Genomic DNA, 25,394 nt, shown 5'->3' with positions numbered 1-25,394 from the left:
TTGATTTTTGCATCTCTGTTAAGGAGCGATATCATTCTCCCTCTAGGACTCAATAGTTAACTCCACCTTCTGCTGCTAATCATACACTTGTGCTGAATGTTTAAACACATTCAATTGCTGCAGCATGGAGTGGGTGTTAGCTCATACTTGCCTCATCCTTGTTTGAAGCTCTAGCAGTTGGTTAGTGTCTTACCTGAGGACCCTTGGAGAATTGCTGTCGTGATATCTCGGTCTTCTTCTCAAAGCTAAGTGTTTGCCCCACATCTGTCTACCATTCTGTCTTTAGTTTAGTGGGGACTAAGTAGTGCGCACCCTATCCCCTCCCTATGTAGGGCCTGTCGCTAGGGTCAGGCAAGGAATAGGTTCCTGATCGGCGATAGGCGCAGAACCTATATAGGGACATTTAGGGCAGACAGGGAGATTTTAGATCTGCCTAGTGGTTTCCACTCCCCTCTTCCCTAGTGTTTGGACTCTCCTTCCCTCTTCCCATTGTTGTGCACATACTTATACTTCACCCAGCATGACACGTGTACTGTGTTGGTTAATGTGGTAATGGTACTTGGTCTTTTGGACTCGGGAAGTTTGGTGATCCAGATCAGTGCTACACTTCCCCACCAGCTGATTCCTGACAAATTTGTGGGCGTTCTTCCCACTTCCAAAGTCCACTAGTCCCATTACCTGTTATATAGGCACATGGTTCCAGTGATATGGGGCTGATCATTTTTGTTTTTTCCTAAGGGGACATGACTCACAGGATCCTCTGGGGCATGTCTTTAGATTGCTTTATATTATTACTAGTGTTGAGCGATACCTTCCGATACTTGAAAGTATCGGTATCGGATAGTATCGGCCGATATCCGAAAAATATCGGATATCGCCGATACCGATACCCGATACCAATACAAGTCAATGGGACACAAGTATCGGAAGGTATCCTGGATGGTTCCCAGGGTCTGAAGGAGAGGAAACTCTCCTTCAGGCCCTGGGATCCATATTCATGTGTAAAATAAAGAATAAAAATAAAAAATAGGGATATACTCCCTCGGACGTGCCCTGGTAGTAACCGCTTTAACCGGCAGCCTCCGTTCCTAAGAATGAGCGCGTGAAGGACCTTCGATGACGTCGCGGCTTGTGATTGGTCGCGTGAGCGCTCATGTGACCGCTCACGCGACCAATCACAAGCCGCGACGTCATCGAAGGTCTTTCACCCCTGTATTCTTAGGAACGGAGGCACCGCTAAGAGCAGGGGCCGCCGGACGGGTGAGTATATCAATATTTTTTATTTTTATTAATTATTTTATACATGAATATGGATCCCAGGGCCTGAAGGAGAGTCTCCTCTCCTCCAGACCCTGGGAACCATACGCACCGCACACTTCCGATTCCGATTTCCAATATCACAAAAATATCGGAACTCGGTATCGGAATTCCGATACCGCAAGTATCGGCCGATACCCGATACTTGCGGTATCGGAATACTCAACACTAATTATTACCCTATAAGTGATGCTGTTAGGTTGAGCAATTAATAAATGTTCACTCCAGTTGCCTACTCCTGGCCTAATGGATATTGATCAGGTGTGCAGTAAGAAATAACATATGACAACACACAGTCAGATGTAAACTCTCCTTGATCAATCTAAGGCTCATCTCCAAGGGCTTTATTTAGTCAGAACACAGGTTTATATAACCCCTGTAAGGGGGCTCGGTTAGCTCTAAAATGGGAGTGCTCGTGTGTATTCCATTGGTTAATGGATTGGGCATAGAGCAAGTCTGTGTGTGGATCCATGAGGTCATCAGGGTGGGTTGGTCCATGAGGTCATCAAGGTGGGCATCACTGTGGGTGGATCCATGAGGTCATCAGGGTGGGCGTCATCTATAATATAACGCTGGGAGCGACACTCTGTCCGAAGCCTTTATAGACTGCGCAAGCGCAAGCGCCGGCGCAGTCTGGACCCCACAGAGTGACGCTTCCAGGAGATCGTGGTATGCGTAAGCACTGAACGCACACCGTGATCTCCAACGGAGAAGCAGGGACGAGCCAGGAGGGTGAGTATGCAATATTTACCTGTCCCGGTGTTCCACCGATGCGCGCTGCTCCATCCTCTGCCTGTGACGTTCAGTTCAGAGGGCGCGATGACGCGCTTAATGCGCGCCGCCCTCTGACTGAACAGTCACAGCCAGAGGATGTGGAGGATGGAGCAGCACGCATCGGTGGAACGCCGGGACAGGTGAATATAGCAAGTGCCGGGGGCCTGAGCTATCGGCGACTACGGCACCTGACCCCCACAGCGCGCCGGTGTCCCCGCCTGCTCAGGCCCCCAGCACTCGGCACCCAGCACAGCCACGCACAGCCGTCCGCACTCACCACAGCCACGCACAGCCGCCCGCACTCACCACAGCCACGCACAGCCGCCCGCACTCACCACAGCCACGCACAGCCGCCCGCACTCACCACAGCCACGCACAGCCGCCCGCACTCAGCACCGCCACGCACAGCCGCCCGCACTCAGCAACGCCACTCACAGCCGCCCGCACTCAGCACCGCCACGCACAGCCGCCCGCACTCAGCACAGCCGCCCGCACTCAGCACCGCCACGCACAGCCGCCCGCACTCAGCACCGCCATGCACAGCCACCCGCACTCAGCACCGTCACGCACAGCCGCCCGCACTCAGCACCGCCACGCACAGCCGCCCCCACTCAGCACCGCCACGCAGCCGCCCGCACTCAGCACCGCCACGCACAGCCGCCCGCACTCAGCACAGCCGCCCGCACTCAGCACCGCCACGCACAGCCGCCCGCACTCAGCACCGCCACGCACAGCCGCCCGCACTCAGCACCGCCACGCACAGCCGCCCGCACTCACCACAGCCACGCACAGCCGTCTGCACTCACCACAGCCACGCACAGCCGTCCGCACTCACCACAGCCACGCACAGCCGTCCGCACTCACCAAAGCCACGCACAGCCGCCCGCACTCACCACAGCCACGCACAGCCGCCCGCACTCACCACAGCCACGCACAGCCGCCCGCACTCACCACAGCCACGCACAGCCGCCCGCACTCAGCACCGCCACGCACAGCCGCCCGTACTCAGCACCGCCACGCACAGCCGCCCACACTCAGCACAGCCGCCTGCACTCAGCACCGCCACGCACAGCCGCCCGCACTCAGCACCGCCACGCACAGCCGCCCGCACTCAGCACCGCCACGCACAGCCGCCCGCACTCAGCACCGCCACGCACAGCCGCCCGCACTCACCACAGCCACGCACAGCCATCCGCACTCACCACAGCCACGCACAGCCGTCCGCACTCACCACAGCCACGCACAGCCGTCCGCACTCACCACAGCCACGCACAGCCGCCCGCACTCACCACAGCCACGCACAGCCGCCCGCACTCACCACAGCCACGCACAGCTGCCCGCACTCACCACAGCCACGCACAGCCGCCCGCACTCAGCACCGCCATGCACAGCCACCTGCACTCAGCACCGCCACGCACAGCTGCCCGCACTCAGCACAGGGGGCACAGGATGGGAGCAGCACATGACAGAATGGGGGCACAGGATGGGAGTAGCACATGACAGAATGGGGGCGCAGGATGGGAGCAGCACATGACAGAATGGGGGCGCACACATGACAGGATGGGGGTGCAGGATGGGAGCACATGACAGGATGGGGCACAGGATGGGAGCACATGACAGGATGGGAGCAGCGCATGACAGAATGGGGGCACAGGATGGGAGCAGCACATAACAGAATGGGGGCACACACATGACAGGATGGGGATGTAGGATGGAGCAGCATATGACAGGATGGGGGCGCAGGATGGGAGCACATGACAGGATGGAGACTCAGGATGGAGCAGCACATGACAGGATGGGGGCGCAGTATGGAGCAGCACATGACAGGATGGGGGCGCAGGATGGAGCAGCACATGACAGAATGGGAGAGCAAGATGGGAGCAGCACATACCAGGATGGAGACCATATACCAATATAAATGCTCGCCACCCGGGCGTAGAACGGGTTCAATAGCTAGTCTTGTATATCAGCACATGGCATGCTGATACAGGAAATGGCAGCCATCTTTAGTGTCTCACTTTGATCTGAGAAAGCTTATGTAAGGTTAAATGATACACGTTATGGGTTGCTTCTCTCAATCTCTTATTTCTAGAGGTTAACTAAGTATTTGATCTTATGGCTCTCCGCAACAGTGCCCCCTTAATAAAGATCGTAAAAATGATCACTAAAAAAAAGTGCATATCTCTGGAACCATATGGCAGATAAAAAAAACACAAAAAACAGAATACTCAGGGTAATACTCAGCAGTAATAACATAAGAGCGAAAACTGGTCACTTTTGCCCTGTTGACAGGCCCTCTTTAATCCAGCCAGAGACTTGATAGTCCTATATGCACTGATGTGTGAATACTTTATTACACAGAGGGTGAAGAAGTCTTTCTAAGGGTTAATAAACCTGCCACTTGTGCATTTCAGATTCTGTGACACATAGTGAATTTGCGTCTTGTTGGCATCAGTTTTTTATTAGCACCCGGATAAGGGCAGAACATAATTGTGTCGATGCAGCACGGCTGTTACCATGTTTGATTACACTGCCATGTGGCGAGTATCTGGAGATCAGGCCTGATTCCGTACGCAGCTGTCTTACTCTTTTATGTGACATCTTATCTCGCTGCTCTTTTCCTTTGATGTGACTTCTGAGGACATAGTCAGAGCTCCTCCGAAAAGTATCAGGTTCTATGTTTAAGATCTGAGTTTCTCCTCCTTAAAGAGGACCTGCGACTTGCCATAAATATGTGATGGTTTTCTTACCTGGTGTTAATGCCGCTGTTCTTCTGAACCTGGCATTGGTTTTCTTTTATTCCTGCATTTCTCCATTCTTGAGATAAGTCCTCCAAGCCACTAGGAGTGCTGTTTGAAATCTTCATGGCCTTGAATGTAGCTGTTTCTTAGACAATCTCTCGTACCCACTATTTTAATCTTACTTGTACCGTTGACTACAACAGATGGGGACAATTACATACAAGTTTTTAGTATTTGACTCAGTTCAGGCATCAAAATTATTACATCAAGTTCTAAAATAAGCTGGTAGTGTACTTTATTGTTCGGATATCCAGCTCATCCTTTACCTTACCCCGTGCAAACCCCTAAACTGGTGCAAATAGGTAAAATACTTAAAATCTCAAATAGCTTTGGCGTGAAAGAGATTTTTCCTTCCAAACTCAAAGTGAATGAGGTGGCACTGTTTCTTCGCTTTTACTAGCCTTAGTACCAACAAGACTCAGAATTTTTTTTTAATAAAAAACATGTATGGAGACGCACCAAGTAAAGAACTAAATACCAACAAAAGAGATGAAGTGCCAACTTAGTCTCATTAAAATATATAGTTTATTGAAACATATTAAAACAATAATGAAAAAATCCTAAATGTAAAATAAAGCCAAAAAATGAGCGGAATGACACTATACACCAGTACAAGTAGACGCTAATGGATCTCATAAAAAGTATATCAACACAACTGTGTGTCACCTAAAAAACTCTACACTAAAGATGGTATGCTAGAAAGTGAGCTGTACAAAGAATAGGCGTAGTACTTACATACAATGATGGACTATAGTTTAGTGACTGTATAGTGGACCCCTGGCCCCAACGCACGTTTCACCCAAGGCTTCGTCAGCTTTTGCTAGCCTGTCCCTAGCTGGTCTCAGAGGGATAAACATCCAAATAGGGCATTGCATGACCTTCTTCCGCTTGGATGGAATGTGAATGAAGTCGATGTGTTACCATCGATTGGCTGCATGACGCCCCACTTCAGATGTTGATGGTCCAAAACTGGTGGTAGACACAGTAGCGACTGAAGACTAGTTGAATAGTTATAGGAAGAGAATATAGAATTTTATTTTTTTATTACCCAAACATGGGACAATTGACAACAACTTTTAAAGTCAGGGAAAACCCCATTAAAAATGTAGTGATTTTATCTTCCCTTTTCTTTCATTTAGATTGTTGTATTTCGTAGCTATAATTTTCAATTTTGCATCAATGTAGCTGTACGATGGCTTTTTATTTGGCGGGGAATGGTTGACTATTTTAGATTACTTTTTACTTTGCTTTTATTACAGTTTTTGGAAGACAAGGTGTGAGGATCTCAGGTTGTGGGTTGTAATAATCACCTAGACAGGTAAGCGATGCAACTATTTTTTATTCTTTACGTCCTTGGTTTTACAATAACTCCGGCTATATGGCCAAAATACATTACCCCCAGTCCACACGATCCCCTCCCCAGGGCCGGTAGTCCCAATGACCCCTGTACCAGGTGATGCTCAACTTCTGGTTGTTCCACAGATTTCGTATCTCCCACCAATATAGTCTGTAGTCAAAGTCCAGGCTCCTCCAAATGACAGGTAACACAACCAAAGCCCATGTGTCCAGCAGCAACAGTTCCAGTTAAGAAAGTTCCTGAAATCCAGATAACAAATCCCTCAAAAGTAGGGTGTGTGTTCAGCCCATCTGGCAACCGATCTCCAAACTCCTTTGGCCATCCATGAATGTGCTCCAGGACATCATTCTCGATCCTCTCTCTTCGTCATCACTCTCCCCAACTCACTGACTAAACAGGTGGCTTCTTCCTCCCTCCCTGAGATCAGCCCACTGAAGGGGCAGAAGTGTTCACACCCTCCCTTTTAAACATTTGCTCAAAGAATGAAGCATATTCTATTAACCCATCACCTAGGACTGCATGTGAGACCCTCTGTGGTGATGACTTCCCTGGGTCTACAATCCCCATCCACACAATGGGCATAGGGTCTGGGAGAACAAGGAATTGAGGCCCCTGAGATACTGATGAGATTAATAGAATGATTGCTTTGCCTTTAGCAATCTCCTATCTGGCCTTAGATATACACAAGTTCCAGCCTGCATGTCCTCCTATGCTTGCAGTCACTGACTCCTGAGGATGAACTGACGAGCAAGCTATTCTCTAATCTCGAATAAAAAACAATAATATCAACATAACCAGAGCTCTATGCTGGAAAAGTCTGCATCCCGTAGAGCCATGGACTCCACTCTATGACCATTCGTCCTATAGTCTTTAGTAAGTAGCCAGCTCATCACAAAGGGTAATTAAAAGGACAGCAATTTTGGGAAGTCATTATACAATTTGTGAACATAAATAAAACCTACAAAACTAAATAAAGACAAAACCTGAAGAACTTGAGAGTACCAGAACTAGGGAACTGGATTACATCAATATAAACAAGCGATGAAGTAGACAGACAAGTGAAAAATAAAGTGAACGGCACAAAGTGAAAGACCTATTAAACCGGAATAATGGAGAACAGTCAAGGAAAACCAAAAGTCAAAGAAACCCAATAAAAAGTGAAGAAAAGCAAAAGACATGAAGGTAAAGGGGAGATTTGGATGAAGTGTTAGGAACACTCAAAAGAGAAACATCCAACATACAAACGGGAAGGAGATTATCGGACAAGGGAATATTAGAAGATGTTGAGAAAAAAGATCAGAAAATGGGAAGAGAAAGATGAAATAGAAGGCAAAGAGGGACCTGCCAAAATAAATAGGTGGTGAAGAGATCCAGTAGAGAAGTATCTACTCTAGAAACTTGGAAAACGTGGTATCAAGGGTTCAGTGGGAGAGCTGGAAAGTCAGTAGACTCTTTGGTGAGTGAAAAGAAAATATACGGCCTGAGTAGTAAAGGTGGTGGTCATTATAGAAAAGGGTGAAGAACAAAAAAATATATATATATACACAAAATTGATTATGAGTAGAAGAGTGAAAAGAACATGAAGAATGCTAGCTGGAGAGGAGAAGGTTTACAAGTCAACTACATGAGTGCCCACAACATAAATGATACGGATGGAAAATATTTGTAGACAACTGGAGGAAAAATAAAGTGGACAGATAATGAAAGACAGATCTACATGTAGAAAGTAAAGTAGACATGGAGAGAGTGAACAAGACTGAAAATTCATCCAATGAAAGAGAAGTTGTAGGCAAGGAGGAAAGAAAAGATAAAATGTAACTAGAAAGAAGAGTAATTGAGCGGGACAACTAGGAAAGAGCAGATAAAGAGTGTAACATCTCCACCAGGACCTACTCCTGAGACATCTGCTTCAGTGGCCATGTGCCACCATATTCATTCTGTGGGCGAGCTGCTGATAGAAGAGACTTTGGACCCAGAAGCTCTGGAAAGCGCCGGCTCTGTCTTAGATTTAGATGACTGGGACTTTCGGTACTGTCCAATCTGGCACTATTGGTGTGTCCGCTGTACAGCCGGAGGTATCAACTGAGGCCTACAAGTGAGTATGATGCACCCACACCCTATAGCACACTGGAACTAGGACACTCCTCATCTTTAAAGTGCCAGAGCGAAACCGGACAGCAGCTCGGTCACGATGACCGCTCTCAAACACTTTACACACCTATTACCCTCACTGAAGAACCCATGCAGATTGAGGTAACTTACTCCCATCGACTTCAAGGTATCAAGCAACGCAAGCCGGATTTTAGTGACCACTGTGGAGAGTCTGGAAGTCAGAGGTCTTCCTACCCAAGACAACTGCCACCAGTAAAGTGCCAGCGTCTAGGTGGGCACTAGGATGCCCAACTAGGCACACAGGTATTTTCCTGTGATTCTGCAAAATTATTGGTACCTGTTTATCTTACCTTGAAAAATCTGTGTGGTTCCAGACCTTTATTATTTGAGGTTCTGCAGCAAATTTTGTTAATGTCAAGGTGGCAAAGGATCGTGATTTACCCTTACTAAAATTATGTTTTCCAATTAAGGTCACTGTAATTGACGATACGCCTTTCACCCAGGGCGTGGTGAAGTAGATTACTAAGGAGGTGTCCCTGCTTGTTGGAGCTTTACATTTTGAATCTGTGTCATTTTTTGTCCTTGAGAACTTGTCCGCAGCTGTGGTCCTCGGCATGTCATGGTTACATAAACATTACCCGGTCATTGACTGGCACCAGGGTGATTTTGTGTGTTGAAGCCCTGAGTGTCAGAACAAATGCATGTCTTTATCTGTGAATTGGTCTAAAGCCATACCCAATGTGTACTCATGTATTCCAAAATTTTCTGATGCATTTTCTGTGTCCGAATCTGAAAAATTACCCCGACACAGAAATTATGATTGTCGCATTATTACAGAAAGCGGGAACACTAGGTGAGGTGCATCTTCTAAGCCCAAGGTTCGGGTGGACGCATGGGCGTCAGTGCCACAGGCGGATGTTGCACATGGGAAACAGCAAAGTTACTGGAGGCAAGCTAAAAGTCTTAATAGGGCTCCTGGAATCCGCAAGCGAGTAGGGGACGTCCCGGAAGCTGCAGGTGGACATGGAAGGTCTTAACGGAGTCCTGGAGACTGCAGAAAGGTAGGAAACAAAACTCCAGAGTAACAAGAAAGTCTAAATACCACGGAAGCCGCAGGCGGCTATGAGACGTAGTGGAATCCGCCAGACATGCAGCAGAGGTCCTAGAAGACCGGAAACAGATAGCAGAAAGATCTCCAGAGTAACTAGAAACTTCGAATCCCATGGAAGCTGCAGGCAAACAGGTTAAGTCCTGAAGACCACAGACAGATAGCATGGTTACTGGAAACTGGAGACAAACTGGTGAAGTCCTCCACTGACAGGTAGTGGGTTACTGGAAACCGCAGACAAACTGGTGATGTCCACACTGACAGGTAGTGAGTTATTGGAAAACGCAAACTAGTGAAATCCTCCACTGACAGGGTAGCAACATTAAAGAACCGATGTCGGAAACAGAGCCTCCAACAACAGAGTGATATCTTAAAAACATGTATTTATTCAGCAATAAATACAAAAAATTATTAAAAAGGAGATGACAACACATACTTGAAAGAAAACCACTGTGCAGGAGTAATAATGGAGATCACTTCAATTCTGAGAGATTATATATGCAGAGCATGATACTGGTAAACACCTTAACGTTAATTGAAATAATCGCTGTAATCTTATTTACACTAGAAACATAACACGCGTCATCATGAACATTTCAAAAGGAAAAAAATGGTATACAAAATAAAGGTATGGGAGTAATAAAGAGCTAAGTGCTTGATATATAAATGCAATGCTGGAACCTATCCCAAGTGTGTGGTGCAGAGCAGAGGGTTCGGAAATCAGAGATAAAGCTATAATAGTATAATGCCAAACCCTCTGCCAGCAGACAGGCCAGGGGCAATAAAAAGATGAGTGTTATGTTGCTAGTGTAAATAAGATTACAGCGATTATTTCAATTAACTTAAAGGTGTTTACCAGTATCATGCTCTGCATATATATAATCTCTCAGAAGTGAAGTGATCTCCATTATAACTCCTGCACAGTGGCTTTTTCATTTTCTTACAAGTATGTGTTGTTGTCATCTCCTTTTTTATCATGTTTTTTTTTTTAATTTATTGCTGAATAAAAAACATATTTTTTAAGATATCACTTTGTTGTCAGAGGAACTGTTTCCTACATTGGCTCTTTTGTCCGTCACGGTCCTCTGTGTTACTGCTAAGGGCATAATAGGGTAGCAAGATTACTGGAAGCCGCAGACAAACAGGTGAAGTCCTGAAGAACACTGACAGGCAACAGGGTTACTGGAAGCTGCAAACAAACAAGTGAAGTCCTGAAGAACACTGACAGGCTGCAGGGTACTGGAAGCCGCAGACAAACAGGTGAAGTCATGAAGAACACTGACAGGTAGCAAGATTATTGGAAGCCACAGACAAACAGGTGAAGTCCTGAAGAACAATGACAGGCAACAGGGTTACTGGAAGCTGCAAACAAACAAGTGAAGTCCTGAAGACCACTGACAGGCTGTAGGGTACTGGAAGCCGCAGACAAACAGGTGAGGTCATGAAGAACACTAACAGGTAGCAGGATTACTGGAAGCCGCAGACAAACAGGTGAAATCCTGAAGAACACTGACAGGTAGCAGGGTTACTGGAAGCTGCAGACAAACAGGTAAAGTCCTCCACTGACACATAGCAGAGTTACTGGAAACCACAGACACACAGGTGAAGTCCTTCACTGACAGCATAGTTAATGGAAGCCACAGACAAACCAGAGAAGTCCTGAAGAACACTGACAGGCAACAGGGTTAATGGAAGCCGCAAACAAACAAGTGAAGTCCTGAAGACCACTGACAAGCTGCAGGGTACTGGAAGCCGCAGACAAACAGGTGAAGTCATGAAGAACACTAACAGGTAGCAAGATTACTGGAAGCCGCAGACAAACAGGTGAAGTCCTGAAAACCACTGACAGGCATCAGGGTTACTGAATTCTGCAGACCAGCAGGTGAAGTCCTGAAGACCACTGCCAAGCAGCAGGGTTCCTGGAAGTCCTGAAGAACTCAGGGACTGGAAACCACAGGCGACCAGAGATGCCGTGGAGCCTGTGGACAGGTACTGTGCACAGACAAACTAAAAGAGTTAGTAGAAAGTCTTATTACAGTACCAAGACACAGGTGTGGGTATTGAGACGTCTTATATAGACCTAGGAAATACAACACATGGGAGTATGCCGGACTACTTGCAAAGCCAGAAGTAAAGAGCAAGAAAATCTTATAGTACCAAACTCCTGTCTCCCCAGGGGTAAAATATATAATCTTTCTAGTCCAGAATGTCAGGCCATAAATGATTAACTAGCAGACAGTCTGCAAAAAGGGTTCGTCAGACCGTCTACGTCACCAGTAGGTGCCGGATTCCTTTTTGTTAATATAAAGGATGGTTGTCTCAGACCATGTATTGACCATCGGGAATTTAGCAAATTACTCTGAAGAATCAGAATTCTCTGCCACTCATCTCTGATCTGTATAACCAGCTGCTGGGACCCCGTAGGTTCACCAACCTGGATCTCAGGGGTGCATATAATCTGATCCATATAAGAGAAGGAGATGAATGGAAGATGGCATGTAACATACTGTTGACTATGTGGATGACAAAACTAAATATAAGCAGGGTGTGACTATAACTAAAATATAACTTCTAATAAATAAGTTTAAAAATGGTATAGTAAACCAATATAAACACACAAAAACGGACTCACATAAAAATCACATTCATTGGAATGTAAAACTACAACAATCACCGAGATTTTATGCCTCCATTTCAATTTAACAATCTCATAGGGGAAAAAGGATTCTCATAAACATGAGAGTCACAATACAAAAGTAATCAACCATCGCATGTCTCATATTCCCAATACCTTTTTGTGGAATGGAGACACAGTAGTGGTGATTGACATACGCAAATGGAACGATCTCACCTCAAAGTTCTCTTTCTTTGCTATGGATAAGACTGCTCACTGTTGGCGTTGCATCCGGGAGGGGGGGCACATTCCAGCCACACATCCATCTACCCACGCTGCCAAGAGAATTTTTGCTTAGCCCCAAAGTAAAGAAACCATTTCCCAATGGTTTCTTTACATTGGGGCTAAGCAAAAATTCTGAGAGACATGCGATGGTTGATTACTTTTGTATTGTGACTCTCATGTTTATGAGAATCCTTTTTCCCCTATGAGATTGTTAAATTGAAATGGAGGCATAAAATCTCGGTGATTGTTGTAGTTTTACATTCCAATGAATGTGATTTTTCTGTGAGTCCGTTTTTGTGTGTTTATATTGGTTTACTATACCATTTTTAAACTTATTTATTAGAAGTTATATTTTAGTTATAGTCACACCCTGCTTATATTTAGTATTTTTGGATTGGTGGATTCATTTTTTGTGACTATGTGGATGACATCTTGGGTTTTTTCATATTCGACATGCATGAACTGTACTTCAAAAGACTTGGAGACAATTCCTTATTTGCAAAACTTGAAAACTGTTTTTTTCTTTTTAGTTCAAGATGCAAAATTCCTTCAGTATATTTTGGATGCTAAAGGTTTTCTGTATGCACTTCTTTAAGGACCCACCCATAAAGGAGTGGGTAAAGCTCAAGTCTGTGAAGGCCATGCAACGTTTTCTTGGGTTTGAAAATTGTTATCGTAAATTTATTAAAAAGGTTTACAAAATTGTCCAACCACTGACTGACTTAACTAAAAAAGGGGCAGATGTGTTTAATTGGAAGCCTGAAGCAATACATGCCTGCACTGAGTTAAAAGAACGTTTTTTCGTCTGACCCAATATTATTTCAGCCCGATCTAGAGCGTCCTTTTATCGTGGAGGTCGATGCCTCTGAGGTTGGAGTTCGAGCTGTGCTATCGCCAAGTACCCCATCTCTCACTCATCTTCATCATGGTGCCTTTTTTCACGAAAATTTCCATCTGCCGAGAGGATATATGACATCAGAAATTGTGAACTGTTGACAATTAAGTGGGCCTTTGAGGAATGGCAACACTTCTTTGAAGGTACCAAACATAAAATCACTGTTATTACGGACAACAAAAATTGGACTTATTTGGAATAAACTAAAAGACTCAACCCCAGGCAAGCTAGATGGGCTATCTATACTATTCTAGATTTTATTTTTTTGGAGACGTTTAGACCTGGAACTAAAAGTATAAAAGATGACACACCCTCCTGAAGTTTCTGTCCGTGCGAGTATGAAAACTCTGAACCACTTCCTATTCTAGCTGAAGGTATAGTTGTGTCGTCTGTTTCCTTAGTGAAGAGATCCATAGATCCCAAAGCAAACTCCTGACTCAACTCCTACCCAAAATATATTTGTTTTTCCTCAGTTTTGCCTACATATTCTTCAGGAGTCTCATGGTTCGGTGCTAGCAAGTCACACTGGTATTGACATTACTGTCTGACTCGTAACCAGGAGTTTTTGGTGGTTAACCTTTGTTAAAGACTGTAGGAAATACGTGATTACTAGGGAAACTTGTGCTTTGGTCAAGATGCCCCGATCCTGTCCCACGAGCATTTTCCAACCCCCACCTGTTCTTAAGAGTCCTTGAACCCACCTCTCCATGGCCTTCATTATTGACCTCCGACCCTAAGAAGGAAATACTGTTATTTGGGTGGTGCTCGACAGGTACAGTTAACAGTGTAATTTCATCCCTTTGGGTTGCTTAACTCTGAAACTATTCATTAATCGCATTGTGCGGTTACATTGTGTTCTGGAAAACATACAGTGCCTTGCAAAAGTATTCGGCCCCCTGGAACTTTCCAACCTTTTCCCACATATCATGCTTCAAACATAAAGATACCAAATGTAAATTTTTGGTGAAGAATCAACAAGTGGAACATAATTGTGAAGTTGAACGAAATTTATTGGTTATTTTACATTTTTGTAGAAATTCAAAAACTGAAAAGTGGGGCGTGCAATATTATTCGGCCCCTTTACTTTCAGAGCAGCAAACTCACTCCAGAAGTTCATTGTGGATCTCTGAATGATCCAATGTTGTTCTAAATGCCTAATGATGATAAATAGAATCCACCTGTGTGTAATCAAGTCTCCGTATAAATGCTCCTGCTCTGTGATAGTCTCAGGGTTCTGTTTGAAGCACAGAGAGCATCATGAAGACCAAGGAACACAACAGGCAGGTCCGTGATACTTTTGTGGAGAAGTTTAAAGCCGGATTTGGATACAAAATGATTTCCAAAACTATAAACATCCCAAGGAGCACAGTGCAAGCGATCATATTGAAATGGAAGGAGTATCACACCACTGCAAATCTACCAAGACCCGGCCGTCCCTATAAACTTTCATCTCAAACAAGGAGAAGACTGATCAGAGATGCAGCCAAGAGGCCCATGATCACTGGATGAACTGCAGAGATCTACAGCTGAGGTGGGACAGTCTGTCCATAGGACAACAATCAGTCGTACACTGCACAAATCTGGCCTTTATGGAAGAATGGCAAGAAGAAAGCCATTTCTCAAAGATATCCATAAAAAGTGTTGTTTACAGTTTGCAACAAGCCACCTGGGAGACACACCAAACATGTGGAAGAAGGTGCTCTGGTCAGATGAAACCAAAATCGAACTTTTTGGCAACAATGCCAAACGATATGTTTGGTGTAAAGGCAACACAGCTCATCACCATGAACACACCATCCCCAATGTTAAACATGGTGGTGGCAGCATCATGGTTTAGGCCTGCTTTTCTTCAGCAGGGACAGGGAGGATGGTTAAAATTGATGGGATGATGGATGGAGCCAAATACAGGACCATTCTTGAAGAAAATCTGTTGGAGTCTGCAAAAGACCTGAGACTGGGACGGAGATTTGTCTTCCAACAAGACAATGATCCCAAACATAAAGCAAAATCTACAATGGAATGGTTCACAAATAAATGTATCCTGGTGTTAGAATGGCCAAGTCAGAGTCCAGACCTCAATCCAATCGAGAAACTGTGGAAAGAGCTGAAAACTGCTGTTCACAAACAATCTCCATCAAACCTCACTGAGCTCGAGCTGTTTGCCAAGGAAGAATGGGCAAGAATTTCAGTCTCTCCATGTACAAAACTGATAGAGACATACCCCAAGGGACTGCAGCTGTAATCGCAGCAAAAGGTGGCGCAACAAAGTATTAAGTTAAAGGGGCCAAATAATATTGCACGCCCCAGTTTTCAGTTTTTGAATTTCCACAAAAATTTTAAAATAACCAATAAATTTCGTTTAACTTCACAATTGTGTTCCACTTGTTGTTGATTCTTCACCAAAAATTTACATTTGGTATCTTTATGTTTAAAGACACCAAAGGTGGGAAAAGGTTGAAAAGTTCCAGGGGGCCGAATACTTTTGCAAGGCACTGTAGTTTCCAACAAGGGGACCCAGTTTATTTCCAAATTTTAGAGGGCATTCTGTAAAAATATCAATATTGAGTTGTCTTTTTCTTCTGCCTATCACCCATAGACCAATGGTCAGACAGAACATACTAATCAAACATTCGAGCAATATCTTGTGTTATGTGTCTGATCATCAGTCTGACTGGGTGGAACCTCTGCTGTTAGCTGAATTTTCTATTAATAATCAGTATCAAAAATCCATTAAAAGTACTATTTTTATGTAATCTTGGATTGCATCCTCATTTTAGTTCCTTGTCAATCAATGTGATAAATACTCCAGAGGTTGAAAATCTGTGGATAAACTAGTTTATCTGGTCTGAAGTCAGAGGAAACTTGAAGCGGGCTGAGAGTGATCAACCTCAGCTGCTAATAAACGCGCGTTGGGGTGGGTGGCACCACAGAGTCTCAGGTACCTTCTAGGCAGATGTTGCATTATCTGCTTTCATCCCTTTTTTCCTTGATGAGGTATACAGTCCTCTTGGATATCTGCTTCATTCCCTGATCTGGACAATTATTTTCCAGGCTATAGTATTGGGTATATTGCACTTATGCACTTGCATTCTTTGAGCAAAATTGTTTACTTTTTATATGCTTGCTGGCTAGCTGACTCTGTGGTCCCACCCCACTTGGCTCACCTCTGTCATATCCCTATTTACTCTTAGTTGCATGGTTTTATATAGTTTGTTTTCAATAAAGTTTCTACATTTTATGATTATTTGGTTCTCTTCTTGGTTCTTTTTCTTGTATGATTTTCATGACTTTTGGCACTGAACCTACTTTACTTATCCTTGCACCTTCACATTCATCTGTAGGTGTTGGCCTTATTATAGATTTTGTTAATAAGAGACACTCTAGACGCCCAAGCTTGGCAGTAGAGAACAAGGTATGGTCATCCACAAAAAATATCATTCTACCAAGCTGGGTCCTAGATTTATTGGCCCTTATGAGATAATTGAGGTAATTAACCCTACAGCTTTCCGCCTGTAACTTCTTCCATCTTTTAAGATACCCAGTTTGTTTCATAAGTCCCTCCTCAAGTAATTTCGTTTGCCGTTTCACCCAGTAAGAAATCTTCCTCTTGTTCTAGTTAAAGGCAATTTGGAGTACAAGGTGCAGAGAATCCTCTTATGGTGAGAGGGTCTGTGCAATATCTGGTGCATTGGAAAGGTTATGGCACCGAAGAGAGATCCTATGTTCCGAAGAGTAATATCAGTGCCAAAATCTTATCAGGAAGTTTCATATTCTATATCCAAATAAACCTGGTTGTGTCTGGAGGACCCTCTTAAAGGGAGGAGTACTGTAGCATATGTAGCATATCCACCAGGACCTGCTCCTACGACATGTGCTTCTGTCAGGTGCCACCATTTTCATTCTGTGGACGGCGCCGGCAAGAGTAAAGTCGTTGGAACAATAAGCTCTGGAGGGCTCCGTTTGGGTGGCTTAGACCTGCAGTGCTGTCCAATCTGGCAGTATGGGTGTATCTGCTTCCTGCTAAAGCCAATTGGAGAGCACCACACCCTACTTAACCTTCTAGCTTACTGCTGGAAGCTGTCCAATATATCTTTGTGCTTCCCTGGTTTAGGTCTGTCGGTTCTGCTACTATGTTTGTGCTTTCCTTTTTCACCTCAGCTTGTTTATTGACGTTTCTCTTGCCTGATGATTTATAACTTTGCTGCCAATCTTGTTTTTTACCAGGTTACCTGATTATTCTTCATAGCAGCTTGAGCAATCAAACAGCAGTTGACGCTGTGGCCCTTGCCGAGACCCCTGTGTATGTCCAGATCTCTGTATAGGGGTTAAAGGGTGAAGGTCATGGCAACCACAGGGCTCTAGGAAGCAGAGTAACTTACGCAAAGACTGTTTGTGGTAGCCATTTTAGAGCTGTCCGGCGACCACTGACAAAGCCACCTTACAAAGAGAACATTGAGAAGATCAAAAATGGAGAAGAGTTACAGGATACCAGTTACCAAGGACAAGATGATAAACAAGGGGGTCACTGGGTGACAGTGAGAAGAACAATAAGGGAGGAAGTTGGAGAGAAAGAAATTCCGAGACAATCGGAGGATTAAGAACAAACAGAAGAGGGGAATTTGGATAAATTGTAACCAGGACAGGAAGGTGTGTATCAGAGGCACCCAGAAACCTTATAGAGGACAAAAAAAAAAGAAGTTGTGACCGAGGAGAGTAAAACGACAACTGGAAGAATGAGATGAGAGGGAAGTTGAGAAGAAGAGATCTATGAGGCAAGTGGAGGAGTAAGAAGAACATTGACCAGAGTGAAGTAACAAGCTGGAGGAGTAAGAAGAACATTGACCAGAGTGAAGTAACAAGCTGGAGGAGTAAGAAGAGCATTGACCAGAGTGAAGTAACAAGCTGGAGGAGTAAGAAGAACATTGACCAGAGTGAAGTAACAAGCTGGAGGAGTAAGGCTACTTTCACACTAGCGTTAACTGCAATACGTCGCAAATGTGTCGTTTTGCTGAAAATACGCATCCAGCAAAAGTTCTTGCTGGATGCGTTTTTTCGTCATAGACTAACATTAGCGACGCATTTGCGACGCATTGCCACACGTCGCGTCCGTTTTGCGACGCTTGGGCGTGTGGTAGCGGACCGTCGGGAAAAAAAACGTTACATGCAACGTTTTTTGCTCCCGACGGTCCGCTTTTTCCGACCGCGCATGCGCGGCCGGAACTCCGCCCCCACCTCCCCGCACCTCACAATGGGGCAGCGGATGCGTGGGAAAAATGCATCCGCTGCCCCCGTTGTGCGGCGGAGACCACACTAGCGTCGGGAACGTCGGCCCGACGCGCAGCGACGGGTTGTTCCCGACGCTAGTGTGAAAGTAGCCTAAGAAGAGCATTGACCAGAGTGAAGTAACAAGCTGGAGGAGTAAGAAGAGCATTGACCAGAGTGAAGTAACAAGCTTGAGGAGTAAGAAGAACATTGACCAGAGTGAAGTAACAAGCTTGAGGAGTAAGAAGAGCATTGGCCAGAGTGAAGTAACAAGCTTGAGGAGTAAGAAGAACATTGACCAGAGTGAAGTAACAAGCTGGAGGAGTAAGAAGAGCATTGACCAGAGTGAAGTAACAAGCTTGAGGAGTAAGAAGAACATTGACCAGAGTGAAGTAACAAGCTGGAGGAGTAAGAAGAACATGGACAGAAGAAAATCATGAGAGAACTAGAAGAACAAGAGAGGAAGGTTGAAAAAAAATAAGTTATAAAACAATTTGCAGATTAAGAAGAAAATTAAGAGGAGGAAAGTAACAAATAAAATGAAAGTGTAGGAAGAACATGTAGAGGAGGAAAGTTATTAAAAAAATTAAAGCGTAAGAGGCATATGGAGATAGGAAAGGAGTAGAGGATGAAAGTTATGAGTTAACTACAGGAGACCAAAGAATATGGAGAGGAATAAATGTGTGATACTATTATGAGGAGAGTAATAAGATAGCTGGCTACCCATCAGGAATTGAGTAAAGAGGAGGAGAATACCAAACCCAAAAAATTAAACACGACACATTTTACAAAACTCAGAATATTTCATGTTCTTTATTGAACGATGCACATACAATGCCTTTTCCTCATCAGCACACACTTAAAAGGAAGGTCTCATTTCCCTGTTTGTAACCACAGCATTCAGGTTGGCCAATAACTGTTAGTTCCCAGTTCTGGGCACCATCAGTATTACACTTATTACCTTTTCTTTCTCGAGACTAAAGTCTCAAGCAGTAGATCTCTGAACCTGATCTTGGAGGACCCAAGTTAGAAGGCCTTTGGTGGCGCTCGTCTTCAAGAACTTGACCAGTATCTGGAACTGTTGTAGAAGTGATTTCAAGTGTAGTTAAATATAGATCTAGAATCTATGTATATATCTTTAGAATCTGTAATATAATTTAATACTGCACATCTTATAAATATATCATTACTGACGGTCATAAATTCACATGGAACAGTACAGAAAACACCCAAAAGATCACAACCAGATCCTTTTTTTTCTTCAGCAGAGCAAACCATCAGCAGCCAATCATTTGTTTACTAGTTTATAGTTTATTATTGGCTGAATTGGTTATATTTGCATATCTGGGCAAAATTAGGATCTAACAGTCAATATAACAGTCATGATTGTGTGTAAATTCAGGATTTAAAGGGGAAATCCAGCTATAAATATGTATTGTCCCTATTAGGTCACCTTACATATCTGACTTTAAATTAAAATCTTGAAAAACTTATAAAATTACTTAAGGTTTAATGGCTTTTTGCGTTCAATATCTTCTAAAAAATAGAGTAGTATATTCCGTAATATAATTTCCGTGATAATGTGAGATATAATAGGGGATTCGGAACAAAAAAAATTATCGGAATAGGTTCAAGGACCAGTTATGTTCACAGAAATGGTCGCAGAAAAGGAATAAATGTCCACATTGTCATCAATGACGCCATCATAAGATTTATTAGTATACTGAATGAAGTACGAAGGACTTGGCTAAGTGTTGCTTGTAAATATTGTTTTGGCTCTATACTGCAATGTTACCTCCTTTTGTTCGGCAATTTTTCTTGGTTCCTTGCACTCGGGGCCACACGCCGAATCTAACCTCTTATCCCGTGACTTTTGTAAACCACTATCACATTGCCCATCTTATCAACCCTCCAGAATCTGCTCTACTGCGTTTCTCAAAAAACCACCACGAAAAAATCATCTACATGGTCTCCAGTCTACAGGGAAGGTGTTCTCTTTCTCCAACTACTGGAGAGCTGGCCAGGAGAAGCCCAGACGAAGAAGCCCAAGAGGAGAAGCCCAGGAGGAGAAGCCCAGGAGGGTGCCTTCCAGAAGAACCCCTGGAAGAATCTGTAGACAAAAATCAAAAGATGGTGAGTGGAGAGCGGTCTGTCATTACTGGACTTTAGGTCCCCAAAAGAAACAAGCCAGAAGAGAAACCTCTCGCAAGTGCCTTCGAGTCTATATGATATTTATATAAGAAAACTGAAAAATCATCTACATGGTCTCCAAGTCTACAGGGAAGGTGTTCCCTTTCTCCAACTATTGGAGAGCTGGCCAGGAGAAGCCCAGAAGAAGAAGCCCAAGAGGAGAAGCCCAGGAGGAGAAGCCCAGGAGGGTGCCTTCCAGAAGAACCCCTGGAAGAATCTGTAGACAAAATCAAAAGATGGTGGAGAGCGGTCTGTCACCACTGGACTTGAGGTCCCCAAAAGAAACCAGCCAGAAGAGAAACCTCTCGCACGTGCCTTCGAGTCTATATGATATTTATATCAGAAAACTGAAAGGACTTCCAAAAAAATAAAAAAATATGCCCACAACTAATAAGAAACCTCAATGTGAGTCAACCTAATGGATGAGAAAAGTTGTGTGCTATGGTAAGGTGGGAAGGAGACGTCTGGCAAGTGCATTGAGAGAGGTTGGACGCAACCAAATCTCTTTATACAGCTCGAACAGACAGCTGTCTTCAGAGTCCTCGTTCTCCAACAATGTAGGTGTAATTTGAGTAATGGAAGTAGCGGAGCGATGTCAAAGAGGCTGGGAGAACTCTCCTTCACTGTAGACCCCCTATGCCATCTAATAGCGTTCTATAAATTTACATGGAATTCCCCTTTAAATTTGGTAAAACGTCACGATTGTTACATAGGATCACATGAATGCTGAGATCTGATTGGATGTTATGGGTGTACATTCACCGGCCAACACCGTCATTTTAAAGGGGCCCCCCGACTCATTTATATAGATTTTGTGTAATCATAGAAATATAGACAGTAACAAAATAAAAATGTAATTTACGTATAACATAGTGGTAACGCACATACAATAATGCTGGGACTTGTAGTACCCTCATAGCCAGAGAACCAAGGTTCCTAAATCTTTGTTATCATATCACCGATGAAGGACTAAGTGCATAAAAGGTTGGGTTAGACCATAAATGACGTATGGCTTGCAGCAGATCTAAAGGAACCTATGGCTTTCTGTAAGAACCCACTTAGGATGGTGCGATTTCAAGGGGGAGTCCACTTTAACTGAAGATCATGAGGCTGAGCAACTGAATGCTAGAAGATTCCCTAATGTATGACTAGAGCATATCATCAGGATTATGGCTGAGGATTAAGGTGGTGCCTCCTTAACAGCGGGGGGCACAGAATTAAAAGTGAACTTCCCCTTTAACACAGACAGCCGTTTTAGTGTAGGTTTGTATAAAAGCAAGTAGCTTATGAGACTGGTGAGTATTGCAGTACAGTATCTTCTATGGGATGGGGGGCACATCTGCCCTCTTCTGCCGGGTAACCCACAATTCAGGCCCCTGGTAGAGGGGACAACGTTCACAGCATCACAAATAAATAGTTTACACATAAATCTCCCTCCATATATATTAGAAATATGTTTATATTATATATTTATATATCTTTATATCATCAAACACTATATACATTTGGACATGCGGACAAGGGGTCACAGCGTCATACAGGGATATGCCCTCCACCACGCAGAATGGGGGGTAGGGTGATTGGACTTTGGGAAACGTACAGTACAAAGGATGGGAACAAATCACGTGACTTGCGTGTGTGGTAATGTGTTAATGTCCTTATGTGTGACATCACCCAAGGGGGCAGTAAGGACACAGGTGTCTACAAACCCCGCCCCCTGGACTCTCGCTATAGAGTCAGAGTAGTGATGTTGTCAATTATTTTTTTGCTAGAAGAGCAGCAGGATTGAGTCGGTAAGGTCACAGCTCGCTGCAGCGCTCTTGCTTGCTGTAATGGTCAAACTGGTTCTTCCATCGCATCATGTAAGCGCTCCAACGATGGAACTCCACCTTCCATTGGCGCTCGGCTTCATCGATGTTATCTGGTGGGAACGTAGGAAATGGGAAAGAGGAAGAGAGGGAAGAACAGCATAAGAAAAAGACGTAACAAGGAGGACAAGACGACGTATCCCACAATCCTGAAAGAGAAGGGAATGCACTAAACAGGTCTTGGAAAGGTAGGTGGTCACTAGAGAAGAGAAAATCACTTCAAATAATTAAAAAAAAAAATTACATATACAGCAATAAATTTAGTAACTCACTACTTGATATGAACAATGTGCAGAACCTGGTCCTAATCAGCCATATAAGTAACCTGGGGCTCTCGAATGGAGCCCCGAAAACCACCTTTGACCTGACTCTCCACGACTTTTCTTTTGATTAGCCATCCTGGCCCGACATTTTTCTCACCAGGTTGGTTAATCAAATGAAAAGTCATCCATACCACCAGGCGAGAGGTGGTTTTCAAGGCTCCCGTCCCGTGGCCACAAGTTGCTGAAAGGCCCAATGGACTAGATCCCGCAACAACGCTAATACTCCTGTCTCCCGCAGACGTCTCGGCACAGGTCACCGCTTGCCATTTTTCAGTCAGTATTAATTCCCAGGCCTTCATCACATTATTGGTCCTGTTAGTTCTTCAGTGTCAACTTGTTCTCGCAAAGTCACGGCCCGATGCATAAAGCCTCTCGCGGCATCATGATGGCAGTAGGCTTTGAAGGAGACGAGGCCTGACAAGCCCCATGACATGAAGAAAAGCAGACCAAAACAGGGAGTTGGGTTAAGATATTGAGAGCTGATGAGGTAGAGCGAGAACATTTTTATTTCTTTCTGCTTTTAAGAACACCTTTCTAGACAAGTAGAATTTGACATGGAATGCCAAGGAGAGGTGTGTATTCTTTGTTTTTATACCATGTTTATTCTGATCTGTGGAAACTTCTGAGTAGCCTGCCCAATTACAACTGCCTAAAAAGGGATAATTTTTGGACCTATTTTTTTAGCCTGGATAATCTCAGTGCACGGTTCGTAAAAGGTCTGTAAAACTGTCTTCTACGTGGTTGCTACTGGGATACCAATACTGACATTACTAAAGCAGTGTTTGCAACACATCTCCACATGAAGGTTACAGAAAACTCAGTAATAGCACATAACGAGGCGTGACTTGACACTGCGGGAGTACTGTAAAGCCTCTGACAGTCTAAATGCTAGGGGCACAAGACGCTGGTAACCAAGCTTTCAATATTACCCAAGTCAAGACCAATCTGACACCAGAGTGAGAACGTCCTGCCCTGGTAATCAAGTTTTTATGAGGAACTGGAGTATATAAAATTCCATTCATGAGCGGTCTAGTTCCGATTTACCCTTTATAGGTAGGGATGTTGGATGGACAATGTCAGCTGGACCTACACACCTGTCAGAGTGTTCCACAACAGAACAGTGGCAGGAGCTTCTACACATGTACATAAAAAAAACGGTTCTAGTGTTCCTCCTTTTATTGCACTGTTTTATGACGTGTAAGGGGGATAGGTCACGAAAATCATGAGATGGCAGCATAAGAAAATAGATGAAAGAATGATGATAGACATGCAAGAGGATTATTTGAGTACAAACTAAATAACTCAGACATGGAATATTTTTTTAGGATTCCATTTACTTTTTTTTTTTTTTTTTTTGAGGCGGTGTCAGTTTCAAGCATCTTTAGGATAGTTATTTAACTTTTGGACATGTACACATTCACAGCCCAGATAAAGTATTCATACTCCGAACTTTTCCACATTACTCGTACAAGCGTAAGTGGATGCTACAATTATGTGATCTAGCAATACACAGCAGCAAGTATTTGTGGTACATGGTTTCTAGATACATGTATCTGAAAGCGATTTGTATTCACCTCCACAACAATAAATTTTAGGACCACCTTGCCCTGCAGTCAGTTTGGCATGGTGGAGGAATGGTTTGTCTCTACTACTTTGCACATCTAAAATGTTTACTTTTTTGCTCCTTGTTGTTTGCACACTTGCTCTGAGATTGGATGACACCTCTGATCAATGTATTCTTTTCTCAGCTTCTCGATGGGTTTTACGTGTAGATACGCCAAGCCATTTACACTCATATATGTTACTCTAAAACAACTCCAAGGGCAACCAAACAGTGCATGTTTTCTAGATTTCCCAAGTATTCCAACGCTAAGGAAATCCAGAAACCATGCACTTTAGGACTCAAGTTGTACATCCTTGATATAAAGCCATTGTATCTCTCTGGTAGCAAGCTCAGGGTTGTTCTGCTGGAAAGTGAAGCTACACCAGTGTCTCAGTTCTATTGCAGCCTCTAACAGGTTTTCCTCCAGGATGGTCCCATATTCAGCTCCATCTGACAAGCTTCCCTACCCTTGCTGACAAAGCCTCCCCCTAGTATGATGCTGCCACCATGTGTGACAGCATGGATGGTGTTTCCAAGGTGCAGTGTTTTGAGCAGCGGAAAACTAAAACTGCACATCAACCAGAAACCGGCATCCCCACATGTTGGTGGCAGCATCATGCTGTGGGGAGGCTTTTCGTCAGCAGAGGCAGGGAAGCTTGTTAAGAGTTGATGGATGGAGCCAAATATGGGACAATCCTGGAATAAAACCTGTTAGTCTGCAAAAGACTTGTCGTAGTCCTTCTGGATTGAGAACCTACACCCTAAACAGCCTGCCACAGCTACAATGGAGGGTTTAGATAAAAGCATATCCATGTGTGTGAAGGGCGCGGTCACAGTCCAGACTTAAATCCCATTGAGAATCTGTGACAAGATGTGAAAGGTAGA

General features: G+C 44.2%; 1 protein-coding gene across 3 annotated transcripts in view; it reads right to left on the bottom strand.

The window, feature by feature from the left end:
- Positions 1-19,308: 19,308 nt before the first annotated feature.
- ACHE (acetylcholinesterase (Yt blood group)) overlaps positions 19,309-25,394 on the bottom strand; it is a 48,136-nt gene continuing 42,050 nt past the window's right edge. For all 3 annotated transcript variants that reach the window (XM_077261772.1, XM_077261770.1, XM_077261769.1), the window contains exon 4: positions 19,309-22,636. In XM_077261772.1, the coding sequence (XP_077117887.1) occupies positions 22,515-22,636 (122 nt within the window). In that variant the 3' untranslated portion in view covers positions 19,309-22,514. The remainder of the gene's footprint in view (positions 22,637-25,394) is intronic.

This window comes from Ranitomeya variabilis, chromosome 5, assembly GCF_051348905.1.
Source record: "Ranitomeya variabilis isolate aRanVar5 chromosome 5, aRanVar5.hap1, whole genome shotgun sequence".
NCBI classification, from domain to species: Eukaryota; Metazoa; Chordata; class Amphibia; order Anura; family Dendrobatidae; genus Ranitomeya; species Ranitomeya variabilis.
This window is presented reverse-complemented; position numbering and strand designations above follow the sequence as displayed.